A 17,519-nucleotide genomic window follows, 5' to 3' on the forward strand; every position below is an offset into this window, starting at 1 on the left:
GAATGCACGTTTTTGTTGTAAAGTAATTCTACAAAATGATATTGCAGGTTTTACTTGCCTGAAAGGGAACCCCGTGATGACGAAGATTTGAATCTCAAATGAATTAAGACGTGCCATGAACTCATGGCTTGAGTATATTATTGGCTATAGGCTAATATTTTCCATGATGTACACTTGCCTATACTGTTACAACGAAGAGGACATATTAGAGCCTATAGAATCCCTATCACTGGGAGTATGACCGGTGTGTGCGGAGGTCTCCATGGTGCTGTTCAATGTGGTAATACCACGGGAGACGGCCCGATCAAAGCGCTCGAGGTTATGTTCTTTGACTAAAATGTTCGTGTAGCAATCAATGGACCATTCGCTACAATTTCACGATATTATTCTTCTGCTTATCCAATGTGGCTCCATATTCCAATTGAAAAGCATCGGCTGCCCCTTTCTCGCGCGTCTAAACCCCCCATTCTCCCTTGCGTCGACGCCTTCCGCATCTCAAACGTGAAATCTGTCTTCACGGAAAAGGTTGTCCTACCCAGTGCAACGGACAAGATATAGAACGTTTTGAATAGCAGGTTTCCTATCACACAGACCTATTCGTATAATTTCACTATCAGTCATGTTTCAGAATTAAATAAATACCTGCGTTTTGCCTACATTTCCAATCCGTGGCGCGCTCCGTGTCGTCCTACATTATAGCCTATACTGTTTGCTAAATTCACAAACCATGGTCACCACACCTTGTATGTAAATTAGTAGCGTGCTCAATCCTTGATAAAGAAGCAAATAGGCTTGTAGCTAGAACAGCAAGTTTTTATTTTCATACGGTCCTTCACTGCCTCCTGTTGTAGCCTAACTGACATTTTACAATGAATCGTATCCTGATAAAAAAAAAAAAAAAAAATACTATATAAATTCGTATAATGAATCACAGCCACAAAACTAATGGCCAAAATACTTATTTTTTCATCATAAACCACCACTTTTATTTTTTTAATTGGCTTTATTATATCACCAGAATTTCCCACTTTACAGATGCAGATTTCTCCACGATACCAACAGTTACAAAGAAACCATATGGAATAACAGAAGTCGAAAATAAAAAAAAACACTGACCAGCCCCATATGAATATAATTCACATGCTTCAAACAAGGGGCAATAAGAGGGATTTTTTTCAATCATGATAGAATAATTTCGGGGTTAATTTTTTTATTTATTAAATACAAATATTACTTATATAAAATAAAATAGCTGTACAGAAAACGAAATAGTGCTTAAATCTGTATTTTTCAGATGTATATCTGAAGAGTACATCAACAGAGAGAGACCTGACTGTAGTTATGTAGCAACGTTTCCATGAGCACTGTCAAAGATACAGCATAACATGCTTAATTCAAATCAAGCAAGCCATTTGGTTGTGGTTCTCTTCAGATGAGGGTTAGGGTAGGAAGATAGGAAGGGTTAGGGTTAGGAAGCTAATGCTTGAGAATTATCACACTGTCTGTCACCCTCTAGAAGAGGTTCTGGAAGCCCTTCTCTCAAAACAACATTGTGTTAAATGGTTGACAATGTGATAATCCCATCACAGGAGGTTGGTGGTACCTTAATTGGAGGATGGGCTTGTGCTAATGGCTGGAGAGGATTCAGGGAAATGGTACCAAATACAGGCTTTTGATGCCATTCCATTTGCTCCATTCCAGCCATTTATGCACCGTCCTCCCCTCTGCAGTCTCCATGTAGGTCTTCATTTAGGGCATTGGTTTCACATATTGATTTGCAAATCAATGATCTAATCAAACAATACTCATGTGCTAATGGTCAATAACTTGTTTGAAGGTTTCTTACTTTCCCAAGATAATCAGTGGTTTATCTACACGAGGAAATGTGGACACACCGACCTTCCACCTTGAGCACTAAACAGAAGAAAAATAAACAGGACACACGGCTCACATTGGATGTCAGAGAGCAGCTGAAACTATATCTGTATTTTGTACTAGTTCTCCAATCAACCTGAACACCTATTGGAAAAAAGCAGGCTTTAAACCCTCATGATTTGTACATTTATTTGTAAGACAAACTAACAAAATGGGCTATAAAAAAACACTTTCCTCAATTTCTTAAATATAATTGCAAAGTCTAGTGGTAAAAGCGTAAAATACTACAGTCCTGGTTGTCCATTGCCAGCAGACTTGAAATGTTCTTTAAGGGCAGAGCTGTGATGCTCTGTACTGTGACACTGCTAAGTGCTGGTGACTCTTAACCCTGCGGCACCAAATGTTTTTAAGGCCAGGCACCACAGGCTGAAATGACATCACAGCATCTACCTATCAATTTTTAAATTTGTTGGTATTTTGGTCCATTAACATTAGTATTTTCAAAAAGTCATCAAAAATGACAATCTTGATAGTGCATATTTTCATTAGTTTATCATACTACAGTCATCAAAATGTCATTAATTTTAACCACTTTAAAATGGACAAACATCCATAATTTCAAAGCCCACTACATTGGATTACACAATTTATAAGCCCATTTCATAGAAAATGTAAAAAACTGAACTATATGTAGTAACTTACTTTGAAGAGATGGTGATTGGGTCTAAATAGGTGTTTGTTAGTCTAAATTTAGTGTACTTGTCTAACTGCCAATTCCGAAAGGTCAAGACTCTTCCCAAACGCCAACTCATTTCCCCCAGCTTCAGAAGCAAATAGTGAACCTTAGATATACTCATACTTGCCCAAATATTCTAAATATGTTTGTTTTTTAATGTGCCAAAATGCATTTTACTTTCATGTCTTTAGTATTTTACAGATTAAAAATATTTTTTAAGTATTTGTCCACAATGCACTGAGTAAGTCCGGTCCTGGAGTGTCTTAACAATATGAAACCAAAAATATTTAGGCTGACTTAATCCAGTGTCCAGACTTTTTGTGTGTGTGGGATATGCAAATATTTAATTGAGATGGCACCTAGTTTGTATATTTCAATTTTTTTAAATCTGAAATTTTACCACAAAAAAAATATTATTTGTGTCTACATTCAACTGTAGAAAGTTGATTGTGATATGATTAAGGGGGGGAATCTCCATTACGGTGTGGTGTCTGGCCTTAATAGCTGCAGGATAAGGCCTTACACCTCACACAGTGCTCGGTTTCTTTAAGTACCAGAAAGTCACAGGTTGATGCCCGCTCAATGATAATTGGAGCTTTGCTGAATGGCTGTTCCTTGGTCGGGACCCCCCGGCACACGTTGTACTTCTCCAGATCCAGGAGCAGGTTCGCCACCTGGGGCACAGATGTCAAGCAGGATGGGTGAGCTTCATACAGCGGGTGGGTGAGGAGCAGCGGCTGGCCCTGTACACAGATCTGATAGTAGAAGCTCGGGTCAATCTGCACGGTTGTGTCCACCATGTGGGAGAGCTTAGAGCACTGCAGTAGCTGTAGTGTCGGGCCCTCCACCATTATGGCAAACCAGAGTGTGGGGAGTGCAGAGCTGTGAATGGACTTCAGTAGCTTTAACAGCGCATGTTCTTGGTCGATCCCACTTGTTCCTGCACTGTCAGCAAGACTGAAGATTTGAGTGATCTACACAGAACATAATAGGGGTAACAAAATACAGTTGGAATCAATTCCACTCCAACTCGAGTCAATTACAGATTTACTTTCACATGCATCTCCTATAGAATATTTTAAAATCCAAGTAATCCAATGTAATCCCTAACTTCCTGTACTTTAAAATTGAAAGGTAATTATTGGCCTTAAATATCAGTTACAATGTTGTAAAGTGTACTTATGCACCAAAGCAGGAAGTGGTCACTTACCATAGGTGTGACCTCCTCCACTTCTGGCTCCACAGACGGCATTTCTACATCCATGTCCACACTTGGCCTTCCTCCATTCATTCCACTCTGTCTGTCCGGAGCTGCTGAGGACGTATTCTCAACTGGGGGTCCAACATATTTCACCGCGGGGTCTGCCGGTTTGAACAGTGTGCAATACTGGGCAATAAGAAAGAAATACACCATTACACTATACTCCAGTCTAAATATTAAAAAAGGTGAACACTGAAGAGCACACGAGTCATGGGATTTTATTATACTGTAAAACATTACATGATTAAGAGAATTTCAATAAGGTAGAGAAGGGTGACTCACTGCTGGAGAACTTATATGGTTGAGGATATCTGGGACATGCTCCAGAAATGAATTATTTTTGACAATTTCCACAGTCTCTTTGTGAGCCTGTAAAATATGAAACATCTGTTGAAAATATTGTGCATTTGAAAGATAAGAGCATTTTTAACCAATATAAAATGCCAAAAGGCAAATGCCACAAAAGTAAACCTAAACAGAAGCTTAAAAAGGAAAAACCATTGCATTTTGTACCATCATGATGTGGCCAGTGACACTTCTAGATCTTGAAAACCTGACTGCTGACATGCAAACACATTTTTTGGGATTAACAGTGGACTAATGAAGAAAAAAAAAAGACCAAAAGATAGGTTTGAGTTGATGTTCTCTTTAAGTTTGAATCCAAATTGATTCCAACCTGGACTGTCGGTATGTGGTTTCTGAAATTCTCATCCCGGCGTTTGCTGGGAAGCATAGGGCGCCAATGTGCCTACAACAATAACAGACACAATTAATGCACATATCAGTATTTGCATGGAATCCTGTACTCAAGACAATGTGATGTTAAGATGGGACAACAATAAACATAGCCTTTCCCTATTGTGCCATCTCCACATAGCAGTACTCACTGTTTCCATGTAGCGATAATCCTCTTCTTCCTGCAGTGGCTCGTCGTCATCATCAGTGAACTCCATGTCCACTTGCAGATGCGGTGTTTTTCTTTTCTTTGAGGTGGTCTTGCGACTGTATGTAAAGTGAGGCCTAGGCCTGCCAAGCTGCACCCACCCCTCTTGGGACCCAAAATCAGTCTGGCCCAACTGAAAGGGCAACAAGTGTCTCTGTCAAACACATACATACACATAAGAGCACCATTGAAAGCGTTGTTAGGAGTCCATTCATGGCATAACAATGAGTACGGCCATTGCTTAATTCCAAACAAGGACCAATTCAAACGGTACTTTCAAAAAATATGGTCACCCTCAAAATGTTCATACAACTGACAATTATTTCAACATAGGTGAGTAATCAACCCTTACCATGGCCTGTCTCTGGCACTGCCGTAGACGGCACTTCTGTCTCTTCTTATTGCTGCCTCCAAACTTGGGTTTGTCTATGCAGAAATCACAAGTGCCACAGTCTGTCCTACTATTACAGGCTTCACACTTCCCACAGGAGCGCCGCTTACGTTTCCTCACCCAAGCCTGAAAGGCGGAATGATAATTTAAATGTTTTAAAAAAATACAAATCATTATTTGTACTACTATCGTTAAATGTAAAAAATGTAAATAAAAAATCCAACAAGTACATGTCACTGTCTAGATATTCAGTGGACCGATGTAAGGTAGCTTGTTGGCCCAAACTGTGACCAAATTCAGATGGAGACCTCACTAGGAAGAGCAGGGTTTTAATGTGGGAGAGGTTGTAATTGGCCAGCAGAGGGCACTCCTCGATAGAAGTGGGGTAAGATATCTTGAAGCAGAGCTCACCTCATAGTCAGCATCATCACCATCAAACTCTTCATCGTCATCTTCTATATCGACATTCACAGAGAAGTCCTCAGGGTCACTGTATTGAGAAGTGGAGTTCTGTGGGAATAATGAGATTTATCTATTCTGCCCTTTCCTCTTTATTCAATGCCAAATCTAATTTTATTTGTCACATGTGCCAAATACAACAGGTGTAGTAGACCTTACTGTGAAATGCTTATATACAAGCCCTTAACCAACAATGCAGTTAAAGAAATAGAGTTAGTAAATATTTTCTAAAATAAAATTTAAAATAAAACAAAAAGTAAAAATAACGAGGCTATATACAGGGGGTGCCAGTACCGAGTCAATGTGCGGGGGTACAGGTTAGTCGAGTTAATTTGACTATGTAGGTAGGGTTAAAGTGACAATGCATAGATAATAAACAGCGAGTAGCAGCAGAGTAAAAACAAAAGGGTAGCTGTGCCACTAGAGATTCTGGGTGCGAGTCCAGGCTCTGTCACAGCCGGCAGCGAACGGGAAACCCATGGGGGGGCTCACAATTGACCGAGCGTCGTCCGGGTTAGGGGAGGGTTTGGCCGGCAGGTATGTTCTTGTCCCATTGCGCACTAGCGACCCCTGTGGCGTGCTGGGCGCAGTGCATGCTGACACGGTCGCCATGTGTACAGTGTTTCCTCCAACACATTGGTGAGGCTGGCTTCCGGGTTAAGTGGGTATTGTGTCAAGAAGCAGTGCGTCTTGGTTGGGTTGTGTATCGAAAGATGCACAGCTCTCAACGTTTGCCACTCCCGAGTCCGTATGGAAGTTGCAGCGATGAGACAAGACTAACTTCCAACTGGATACCACGAAATTGAGGGAGAGGTTGTTACATTGAGGGCGAGGTTGTTGTCACATTGAGGGAGAGGTTGTTGTCCTGGCACCACACCTGCCAGGTCTCTGACTTCCTCCCTATTGGCTGTCTCATCGTTGTCGGTGATCAGGCCTACCACTGTTGTGTCAGCAAACTTAATGATGGTGTTGTGCTTGGCCACGCAGACGTGGGTGAACAGGGAGTACAGGAGGGGACTAAGCACGCACCCATGAGGGTCCTAGTGTTGAGGATCAGTGTGGCAGATGTGTTGTTGCCTACCCTTACCACCTAGGGGCAGCCCGTCAGGAAGTACAGAATCCAGTTACAGAGGGAGGTGGTTAGTCCGAGGGTCATTAGCTTAGTCATGCGCTTTGTGGGCACTATGGTGTTGAACGCTGAGCTGTAGTCAATAAACAGCATTCTCACATAGGTGTTCCTTTTGTCCAGGTGGGAGAGGGCAGTGTGGAGTGCAATTGAGATTGCAAATCTGTTGGGGCGGTATGCGAATTGAAGTGGGTCTAGTGTTTCCGGGATGATGGTGTTGATGTGAGCCATGACCAGCCTTTCAATGCACTTCATGGCTACCAACGTGAGTGCTACTGGGCAGTAGTCATTTAGGCAGGTGGTCTATGGTGGTCTGCTTGAAACATGTAGGTATTACAGACTCGGTCAGGGAGAGGTTGAAAATGTCAGTGAAGACACTTGGCAGGGGGTCCCGCACATGCTCCGAGTTCACATCCTGGTAATCTGTCTGGCCCCGCGGCCTTGTGAATGTTGACCTGTTTAAAGGTCTTGCTCACATCGACTACGGAGAGCGTGATCACAGTCATCCGGAAGAGCTGGTTCTCTCATGCATGCTTCAGTCTTGCTTGCCTCGACGCAAGCATAGAAGGCATTTAGCTCGTCTGGTAGGCTTGCGTCACTGGACAGCTCGCAGCTGGGTTTCCCTTTGTAGTCCGTAATAGTTTGCAAGCCCTGCCACATCCGACGAGCGTCAGAGCCGGTGTAGTAGGATTCAATCTTTGTCCTGTATTGAAGCTATGCCCGTTTGATGGTTTGTGAGGGCATAGCGGGATTTCTTATAAGCGTCTGGATTAGTGTCCCGCTCCTTGAAAGCAGCAGCTCTAGCCTTTAGCTCAGTGCAGATGTTGTCTGTAATCCATGGCTTCTGGTTGGGATATGTACGTACGGTCGCTGTGCGGACAACGCCGTCGATGCACTTATTGATGAAGCCGCTGACTGCGGTGATATACTCCTCAATACCATTGAATGAATCCCGGAACATATCTGTGCTAGCAAAACAGTCCTGTAGCCTAGCATCCGCGTCATCTCACCACATCCGTATGAAGCGAGTCACTGGAACTTCCTGCTTTAGTTTTTGCTTGTAAGCAGGAATCAGGAGGATAGAATTATGGTCAGATTTTCCAAATGGAGGGCGAGGGAGAGCTTTGTATGCGTCTCTGTGTGTGGAGTACAGGTGGTCTTGAGTTTCCCTCTGGTTGCACATGTAACATGCTGGTAGAAATGAGGTAAAACGGATTTAAGTTTGCCTGCATTAAAGTCCCCGGCCACTAGGAGTGCAGCATTTTCTTGTTTACTTATGGCCTGATACATCTCGTTGAGTGCGGTAATAGTGCTAGCATCGGTTTGTGGTCGTAAATAGTCGGCTACGAATAATATACAGTGCCTTGCGAAAGTATTCGGCCCCCTTGAACTTTGCGACCTTTTGCCACATTTCAGGCTTCAAACATAAAGATATAAAACTGTATTTTTTTGTGAAGAATCAACAACAAGTGGGACACAATCATGAAGTGGAACGACATTTATTGGATATTTCAAACTTTTTTAACAAATCAAAAACTGAAAAATTGGGCGTGCAAAATTATTCAGCCCCTTTACTTTCAGTGCAGCAAATTCTCTCCAGAAGTTCAGTGAGGATCTCTGAATGATCCAATGTTGACCTAAATGACTAATGATGATAAATACAATCCACCTGTGTGTAATCAAGTCTCCGTATAAATGCACCTGCACTGTGATAGTCTCAGAGGTCCGTTAAAAGCGCAGAGAGCATCATGAAGAACAAGGAATACACCAGGCAGGTCCGAGATATTGTTGTGAAGAAGTTTAAAGCCGGATTTGGATACAAAAAGATTTCCCAAGCTTTAAACATCCCAAGGAGCACTGTGCAAGCGATAATATTGAAATGGAAGGAGTATCAGACCACTGCAAATCTACCAAGACCTGGCCGTCCCTCTAAACTTTCAGCTCATACAAGGAGAAGACTGATCAGAGATGCAGCCAAGAGGCCCATGATCACTCTGGATGAACTGCAGAGATCTACAGCTGAGGTGGGAGACTCTGTCCATAGGACAACAATCAGTCGTATATTGCACAAATCTGGCCTTTATGGAAGAGTGGCAAGAAGAAAGCCATTTCTTAATGATATCCATAAAAAGTGTTGTTTAAAGTTTGCCACAAGCCACCTGGGAGACACACCAAACATGTGGAAGAAGGTGCTCTGGTCAGATGAAACCAAAATTGAACTTTTTGGCAACAATGCAAAACGTTATGTTTGGCGTAAAAGCAACACAGCTGAACACACCATCCCCACTGTCAAACATGGTGGTGGCAGCATCATGGTTTGGGCCTGCTTTTCTTCAGCAGGGACAGGGAAGATGGTTAAAATTGATGGGAAGATGGATGAAGCCAAATACAGGACCATTCTGGAAGAAAACCTGATGTAGTCTGCAAAAGACCTGAGACTGGGACGGAGATTTGTCTTCCAACAAGACAATGATCCAAAACATAAAGCAAAATCTACAATGGAATGGTTAAAAAATAAACATATCCAGGTGTTAGAATGGCCAAGTCAAAGTCCAGACCTGAATCCAATCGAGAATCTGTGGAAAGAACTGAAAACTGCTGTTCACAAATGCTCTCCATCCAACCTCACTGAGCTCGAGCTGTTTTGCAAGGAGGAATGGGAAAAAATGTCAGTCTCTCGATGTGCAAAACTGATAGAGACATACCCCAAGCGACTTACAGCTGTAATCGCAGCAAAAGGTGGCGCTACAAAGTATTAACTTAAGGGGGCTGAATAATTTTGCACATCCAATTTTTCAGTTTTTGATTTGTTAAAAAAGCTTGAAATATCCAATAAATGTTGTTCCACTTCATGATTGTGTCCCACTTGTTGTTGATTCTTCACAAAAAATACAGTTTTATATCTTTATGTTTGAAGCCTGAAATGTGGCAAAAGGTCGCAAAGTTCAAGGGGGCCGAATACTTTCGCAAGGCACTGTAGATACAATCGTACCCCTCATCTTACCAGAGGTAGCTACTCTTGTCCTGACTATGCATGAAAAACCCAACCAGCTCTATATGGTCCGTTCAGCCACGACTCGGTGAAACATAAGATATTACAATTAACTTATGGCTGGGGGCATTATTGAGTAGCTTGAATGAATAAGGTGCCCATAGTAAACTGCCTGCTACTCAGGCCCAGAAGCTAAAACATGCATATTATTAGTAGATTTGGATAGAAAACACTGAAGTTTCTAAAACTGTTTGAATGATGTCTGTGAGTATAATAGAACTCATATGGCAGGCAAAAACCTGAGAAAAAATCCAACCAGGAAGTGGGAAATCTGAGGTTTGTAGGTTTTCAAGTCTGCCTATCCAATATACAGTGTCATATTGCACTTCCGGAGGCTTCTACTAGATGTCAATAGTCTTTAGAACCTTGTTTCAGGCTTCTACTGCAAAGGGGAGAGAATAAGAGCTGTTTGACTAAGAAGTCTGGCAAAAGCCCATGAGCTCAGTCAGTAATTTTCTCTCCATTTCTTATTTTTGTAACAATCGCATGGTATGCTTTCGTCGTAAAGCCTTTTTGAAATCGGACACTGTGGTGGGATTAACAACAAGTTTATCTTTAAAATGGTGTATAATACTTGTATGTTTGAGGAATTTTAATTATGAGATTTCTGTTGTTTGAATTTGGCACCCTGCACTTCCACTGGCTATTGTCAAGTCGATCCTGTTTAACGGGATCTCAGCCATAAGAAGTTAATGTCCCGTTGGTAGGATAGTCTCGATCATAGATCATCCAGTTTACTTTCCAATTATTGCACGTTTGCCAATAGAACGGATGGTAGAGGCGGTTTACCCACTCGCCGATGAATTCTAGCATGGCATCCCATCCTCGGCTCCCTGTATTTCCGTCTTCACGCGAATGACGGGGATTTGGGCCTGGTATCGTGTAAGCAGTATATCCTTCGCGTCGGACTCATTAAAGAAGCTCTTTTCGGTCATGAGACGGTAGCAGCAACATTATGTACAATATAAGTTAAAAAACAACGCGAAAGAAAAAGCCCCATTATTATTAAATTACATTAATAGTTTCCTTTGCATATTAAATGATTACTAAGATAAGGATTAGAGGAGTATTATTAGAGAGGGCTGGGTATTGTTACCTGCAATTCTCTGCTGTCAATCTGCAAAACAAAATGCTTTACATTCAGTTATGGGAGCTTTTCATGGAGAGGAAGAATATTCCAAATTCACTGCCAATGTTCATATGTGGACTTGTGGGACATACTGCTCTATATTGAGTAAGCATAATAGATATGAATAGACAGGGCCTTCTGTAGTTGTCATATACATGCAAACTAAGATATCCTAGGTAATGGGGTTCTAGAAAATTACCTGAAAATTCGTCATGGGATAGGGATCCAACATTTGGGGACCATCGGGTTTATACTGAAATACACATACAATTAAAATAAATCACCACTTGGATTTCTTCAATCTCTGTCTGTTCTTTGGTCAGTCTGTACCTTGAGGATAGGACATTTGCATTTGCGTTTCCGACAGCGGACAAGTTTTCTGGTGTCAGGGTTCAGTGTTTTTTTGCAGTTGGCACAACTCCCACAATCTTCTGTGGTAAGGCAAGCCCTACAGTGACCACAAGGAATCCACTAAAACAGACAACAAGAATTCTGGAGTTAGAGTATTCCTATCTATTTAGACCTATGTTGATAAATCCTTGTTTAACTACGTAAAACTTAAATAATTAAAGAGTCAAAAATACAAAACGGGAAGTCGAGGAGCATGCACGCATGCTAAAAACAGAAATGGGAGTAGTAGACTCGTTAGTTGAGGAACACCTGTTTACCTTTCTGAATCTTTGATGAAGTTGAATCTTGGCTATAGTTGGATTGTTGGCTAAAAGCAAAGAGGGATACTGTTAACACAATATTAAACGTATACTTCATAAAACAGTAAAAGCAGGCACATTTACAATGTTTTTAAACTTAAAATTGACACTAAAGAGTTGACATACCCCTGCATATGGTGCAACAGGGACTCTTCATCTGCCTTTCACACTCTAAGCCTGTATATGAATTACCACAAATGGCACAGATGCTGAAATAAAGAGTATCGAAGCAAGTTACCTAAGGTACCAAGTGCATAATATCACAATCATCCTCAAGATATTAACATCAACCCCTTCAATCACTCCCATGTATTCTTTGCTTATTTTACATTTAAGAAAGCTGTATCTCAGGGGAAAACACTCAAGCAGACATGCAAAAAAACATTTCCAATTCACACATGCATATAATAGGGCAACTAAAGCAAATTAACAAATATGTACTGAACAAAAATATTAACGCAACATGCAACAATTTCAATGATTTTACTGATACAGTAAATCTGTCAATTTAAATAAATTCATTAGTTCCTAATCTATGGATTTCACATGACTGGGCAGGGGCGCAGCCATGGGTGGGCCTCGGGGGCCATGGGGGGGGGACAGCCAATCAGAATGATTTTTCCCCCAAAGGTGCTTTTTTTTTACACACAGAAACACTCCTCAGTTTCATCAGCTGTCCAGGTGGCTGGTCTCAGACAATCCTGCAGGTGAAGAAATCAGATGTGGAGGTCCTGGGCTGACATGTGGTCTGTGGTTTTGAGGCTAGTTGGACGTACTGCCAAATTCTCTAAAATGACGTTGGCGGCGGCTTCAGGTAGAGAAATTAACATTCAATTCTCTGGCAACAGCTCTGGTGGACATTTCTGCAGTCCACATGCCAATTTCACACTACCTCAAAACTTGAGACATCTGTAGCATTGTATTGCGAGACAAAACTGCACATTTTAGAGTGGCCTTTCATTGTCCCTAGTGCATCATGCTGTTTAATCAGCTTCTTGATATACAACACCTGTCAGGTGAATGGATTATCTTAGCCAAAGAAGAAATGCTCACTAACTGGGATATAAACAAATTTGTGCACAAACTTTGAAAGAAGCCTTTTGTGCTTATGGAAAAATGTCTGGTTTCAGCTCATGAAACATGGGACCAACACGTTACATGTTGCGTTTATATTTTTGTTCAGTGTATATATAGCCTAAACCATGATTATGTATGAGGAATTTGTAAACTTAAATTCTCAGAGATAAAATTATAGGATAACATAGAAGCATTTGACTCACCCAAAGAAGGGTTCTGAACCAGCCTTCCCATTGATGGAGACTGAAAGTGATGATGCAGGGCTCGAGGGCAGTTTAGTTGCATTTTGCTTCACATCTTCCACATCATGAGCGACAGAAGCTGAACTAATCTTCGCAAGAGACGAGTTCGGTCTTGGGGGAGTGGTATGTTGGAGATCTTTGCTTGGCGTACCCATAGAGCTGCGACTCAGAGGGGTCAGTCTGTGATGGGAGTCAGGACTATCTGCCCGGTCCCCTCTGTCCTTCAAGCTGGACTCTGAGGAAAATCCACAGTCCACTAAGGGAGGAGGATCCTTCTGTATGTTCTAACAGACCATGGGTTAGAATAGACAAGATGGTAGTTGTTAGAAAATACATTCAAATTAGTGAAGTGAAAGAAAAGGTATAATTTCAAGTAAATACTAGGAGCTTTTTATTTTATTATTACCGTCTTTCTCGCGCGCAAGGGCTTGGGTTGTCCAGCACCCCTGAACACCCCTGCTTTGTAATCAAACATGGTCATGTCCAGAGTATCTGCCAGGACTTTGGAAAGCTCAACCCTACTTCTCACACGCTCATTACTCGGACTTCAGGTTCACAGAGAAGGGAATAAAGATAGTGTGATCCATTAGTGGCATAAATTATTTATAAAAAGTTACCTTAATATAATACTGACAATGAAATGAATGCGCTGTGGGACTCTGTATTATTAAGAAATTGGTTTTACCGCGTTTTTATTTCAAACCAACGGCTTATTCAAACACGTACAGCAAGTGAGCTCTCGTAAATAACAATGAACCTCATGTCATGAGACAATACCAATGGTTAAAAATCTAGACTGGCCCATGGTCTAAAAATGAATAGAGTTTTGCCAGAATGTTTTTACCTCATGTAATAAACGTCACTCTGGCCAACACTAGAACCTGAACGACGAACAACCGCTTTGCGCTTCCACCCCTTTCCAAGTGCCGGCCAGTCCTCCCAGCCCTCTTCAACTGTTACTCTTTTCTTCCGTCTATAAACAGAAAACCTGGCATAAAATAAAAACACATGTCAGCAAAGTATATCAGCATAAGAGCATAAAACATAACAGCAGAGCATATCGACTGGCTAGTCTGTATAGTTTGACTGTCTAAATATTTGCTACAAGAAAGAACATTTGGGGCCCATTACAACAGGTTGACTGACGTTAACTGTGATGAATCTTGCCCTGGAGGCAGAACTGAGCGATTTCTGCTTGATAGGCCAGCTGCGAAGACAAAATTGTCTATATTGCAAAAAATATCAAAATAAAGTTGTGCTTTAGGTCTTAATTTAATGTTAAAATTTGATTGGATGACTTTGTGGCTGCGCCAGCTAACCTCCAGGACAAGATTCATGACAACAACAAACAAAAAAAAAACTCAACTGCCCCAATTCACTGTCCCAGATAAATCCTTCTTTAAAAAAGTTGGGTACTTTTATGTTGGGGAGTAAATTAGCCAACTTCTGTATTGATTTATGGGCCCTAGAAACCCTGACATGTTTTAATAACATTGATACAACAGCAGCCAAAGCTAGTCAAATCAAGTGTCACATCTCACTCAACATACAGGTTGTTGCTGTTGATTTTCTTCTCAAGGCTTGCCACGCTACCGCTCCTTTCGCTCCCTGCAACACTCTCCTCTTCGGCATCCCCTTTGCCATTCACGCGTCGCTCCCCCATCGCAAGGCCCAAGTTCCAACCCTGTGTGTCATCTTCATAATTGTCATCCTCCAGGGGCTCAAACCAGTCTACAGGTTGTTCCTCAGCAACTCCCCCTGGGATCTTCTCTGTCTGCTCATGGCCTGTCATCACAGGAACAGAGGTGGCATGGTCCTGAATGTCAAGGCTGCCCGAGGGAGCCAGGGCCTCCAGTGGCGATAGGACCTGAGAGGTCCTCTCCGGCCCATTGTCCCCAACCTCAGTCCTCTCCTCCCTTTCTATAAGTAGATCATTTGTAGGTTTTAGTACCTCTCTGTTTATCTCCATGTCTTCCTCCCCTGGCCCTCTCCCGGAACCTCGGTTATCCACCAGTCCTTCATTCATTTCTGTGGCTCTATACACTCATGAAGCCACAGGTCTAAATGTTCTCCAAAATGTTCTTGAAAAACGACTTCCAAGGTTCACACATCCAAGACCTTGCATAACAATACAGAGGAGTGCTCAAATCCAGTGGGGTCCTAGAGTAACTCAAGCATAAACTTTGCTTCTTGTATATGTGCTTGCATCCCCGCAGGGCTTCCCAAAACCTTCAGTCTTCCCATTGATGTATAGGACCTGAAAAGATAAAGTTGAGAAATAACAGCATTGGCAGAATTTCACATGGGTATACCCTGAATCAATGCATCCACATCATAACACCATCCCAATACAGTCAGTTGAGCTGTTCAAGAAGTTTCAGCCTAATCAAACCAGTCTGCTATTGCCAGAGACTGCTACTCATAATATATTTCTAACTTGACAGTCAGCTGTCCAGTAGTTGAAAGTAGGTAAGTTTTGTTAACAATTAGAAACATCACGTATATATGAAAATAATAGGTACTTAGTTGTATTAGTAGTTTGTATTAGTTGTATTGCTATTAGTAGTTATACAACTATATTTTGTTGTTAATTTTTTTAAATTATTATTATTATTTGACAGTATTTGCCATATTATTGTATCTACTTCTTTTTTTTTTACACTTAAAACGAGATGGAGCATCATTCAAGACATTGCATCCTCCACAATGTCAAATATATTCAGACATGTCAATTCCTATCTACTGTAACGTTAGCTACAATAATCAAACCAACGTTAATCAATAACTCTAACAATGTAACAGTTAGCTAATGCTCCTCTCCTATGTACTGATTATTTTAGTGACGGCGTTAACAGGTATTTGGTAAGAACGACATAAGTGGACATAGTAGCATCATACAGATAAGCTAGTTAACGTTAGCTAGCTAATGCTACCATACTACGTCGCCTTTTGATTGTTAACTAACGTTAGCTAGATAGCTAGCTTGTTAACATAGCAGCTAACGTTAACAAGCAAACGACAATTCACGACCACCATGGCAAAAAAAAAAACTAAAGTAATTTCAAACACAGTCACATATTGAAACCAAAACCGCGAAACAGCTATCGAGATACCACAGACAAATATATGAAACATATTAGGGCTAACTTTAGATAGATAACGTTACCTATTCATATAATCAGTGTAAGCGGAAGTATAGCTAGATCAGTTAGCCACATTAGCTAGCAAAAACGTCGTTGACTGTTTATTGGACAGAGCTAACGAGCACACCCACCACTTACGAGGAGAAACATACATGTGAAAAATGGACGCAGCTCCAAAACAAAACAGCATAAATATTTTCAAACCAGCATCAAATATCGAAAACTTACCATCGACGGTTAAGAACCGGAAATTACATGCAACATAACAGGAAACACAAATTAAACGCAAACATGGATGCTTGGGTCGTCCCTACCCTCTACCCCTTACTATTTCTACTGCTACGTTAGTTTACCCCAAATTTACCTTAACCTTAGACAGTGTATATTACATTGACAAGACATTCGCGTGACCGCTACAACAATGGAAATTCATGTCCTCAAAGATGGAAGGCAGGCGGGAGAAGGTGAAATCAGGTGGGACCATTCTAGCCAATAAAAGGGCAAATACTTGTGTGACCAACATGCCGTAGAGATAGATATGTTAATACAACATGTATTTATTTTATTAACACTTTATTAACAACTATGAACACTATATATAGACATATGACATTTGAAATGTCTTTATTCTTTTGAAAATTGCGTGAGTTTAATATTTACTGCTCACTTTTTGATCATTTCACTTTTGTTGATCCATTTCACTTGTTTTGGCAATGTAAACATGTTTCCCATGCCAATAAAACCACGTGAATTGAATAAAGGACTCATCTTTGTATCTGTGACATTATAGCATATTTTACAGAAGGGGCAGTGCCAGAGACTATCTCCATTTTAAAGTACTCAATTTTCTTCTCCATTAGCTGATTGCTTGAAAATCATAGGAATAGCCACTTAGTTGACTACTTTGAAATGGTGGAACCCCTCAATGGCAATTGTCCATGCTAAATCAAGTTATGTCCATGATGACTCAGTCCTCTGTCTCCATGACAACAGACATAACTCCAAAATAGAGTATTTTTTTCAAAGTTGCCGAAATGCCACGTGCATCCACTCATAACAACCTAGCCATTACAAAACATATATTCAATCAAATAAGCCTCACGTAAAAAATTAGTAATTCAATGTATTTTTGACCAAATTCGACACTCTGACCTCCATACAAAAATTCTTCACTTCGTGGACTTATTTTGGTTGCCAGATTTTGGGCGGAGTAAAACCTCTCGCTTCACTTAACCGAACTTCAGTGGAGTGACGTCAGAGTTGGGACGTCCCAATGATACCGTTTAGACGTATCCTTTCTCGCTCACGTGAAATGCCTGCTTTTAGTAGCTAGCTCGCGTCTCTTTTTTTGTTTGTATACTGGTGTTGTAAAGTA

General features: G+C 41.1%; 1 protein-coding gene across 13 annotated transcripts; it reads right to left on the reverse strand.

The window, feature by feature from the left end:
- Positions 1 to 983: 983 nt before the first annotated feature.
- LOC139413358 (uncharacterized) lies at positions 984 to 16,582 on the reverse strand. Of its 13 annotated transcripts, none has more exons than XM_071160628.1 (17): positions 16,373 to 16,559; positions 14,552 to 15,258; positions 13,846 to 13,989; positions 13,408 to 13,546; positions 12,963 to 13,285; positions 11,809 to 11,891; positions 11,641 to 11,690; positions 11,303 to 11,443; positions 11,172 to 11,225; positions 10,940 to 10,960; positions 5,618 to 5,716; positions 5,168 to 5,332; positions 4,760 to 4,948; positions 4,549 to 4,620; positions 4,155 to 4,241; positions 3,822 to 3,998; positions 984 to 3,585 (listed from the first exon to the last, which is right to left on the reverse strand). In XM_071160628.1, exons 2-17 carry the CDS (start codon positions 15,025 to 15,027, stop codon positions 3,109 to 3,111), a joined length of 2,697 nt encoding a protein of 898 aa, XP_071016729.1. In that variant the 5' UTR covers positions 15,028 to 15,258; positions 16,373 to 16,559; the 3' UTR covers positions 984 to 3,108. The 13 variants fall into 13 exon arrangements, with proteins under 13 accessions (XP_071016729.1, XP_071016730.1, XP_071016731.1 ...); XM_071160629.1 differs by having other exon boundaries at positions 16,276 to 16,435; XM_071160630.1 differs by having other exon boundaries at positions 16,283 to 16,418.
- Between the last annotated feature and the right edge of the window lie 937 nt (positions 16,583 to 17,519).

This window comes from Oncorhynchus clarkii, chromosome 7 (genome assembly GCF_045791955.1).
Source record: "Oncorhynchus clarkii lewisi isolate Uvic-CL-2024 chromosome 7, UVic_Ocla_1.0, whole genome shotgun sequence".
Lineage (NCBI taxonomy): Eukaryota > Metazoa > Chordata > Actinopteri > Salmoniformes > Salmonidae > Oncorhynchus > Oncorhynchus clarkii.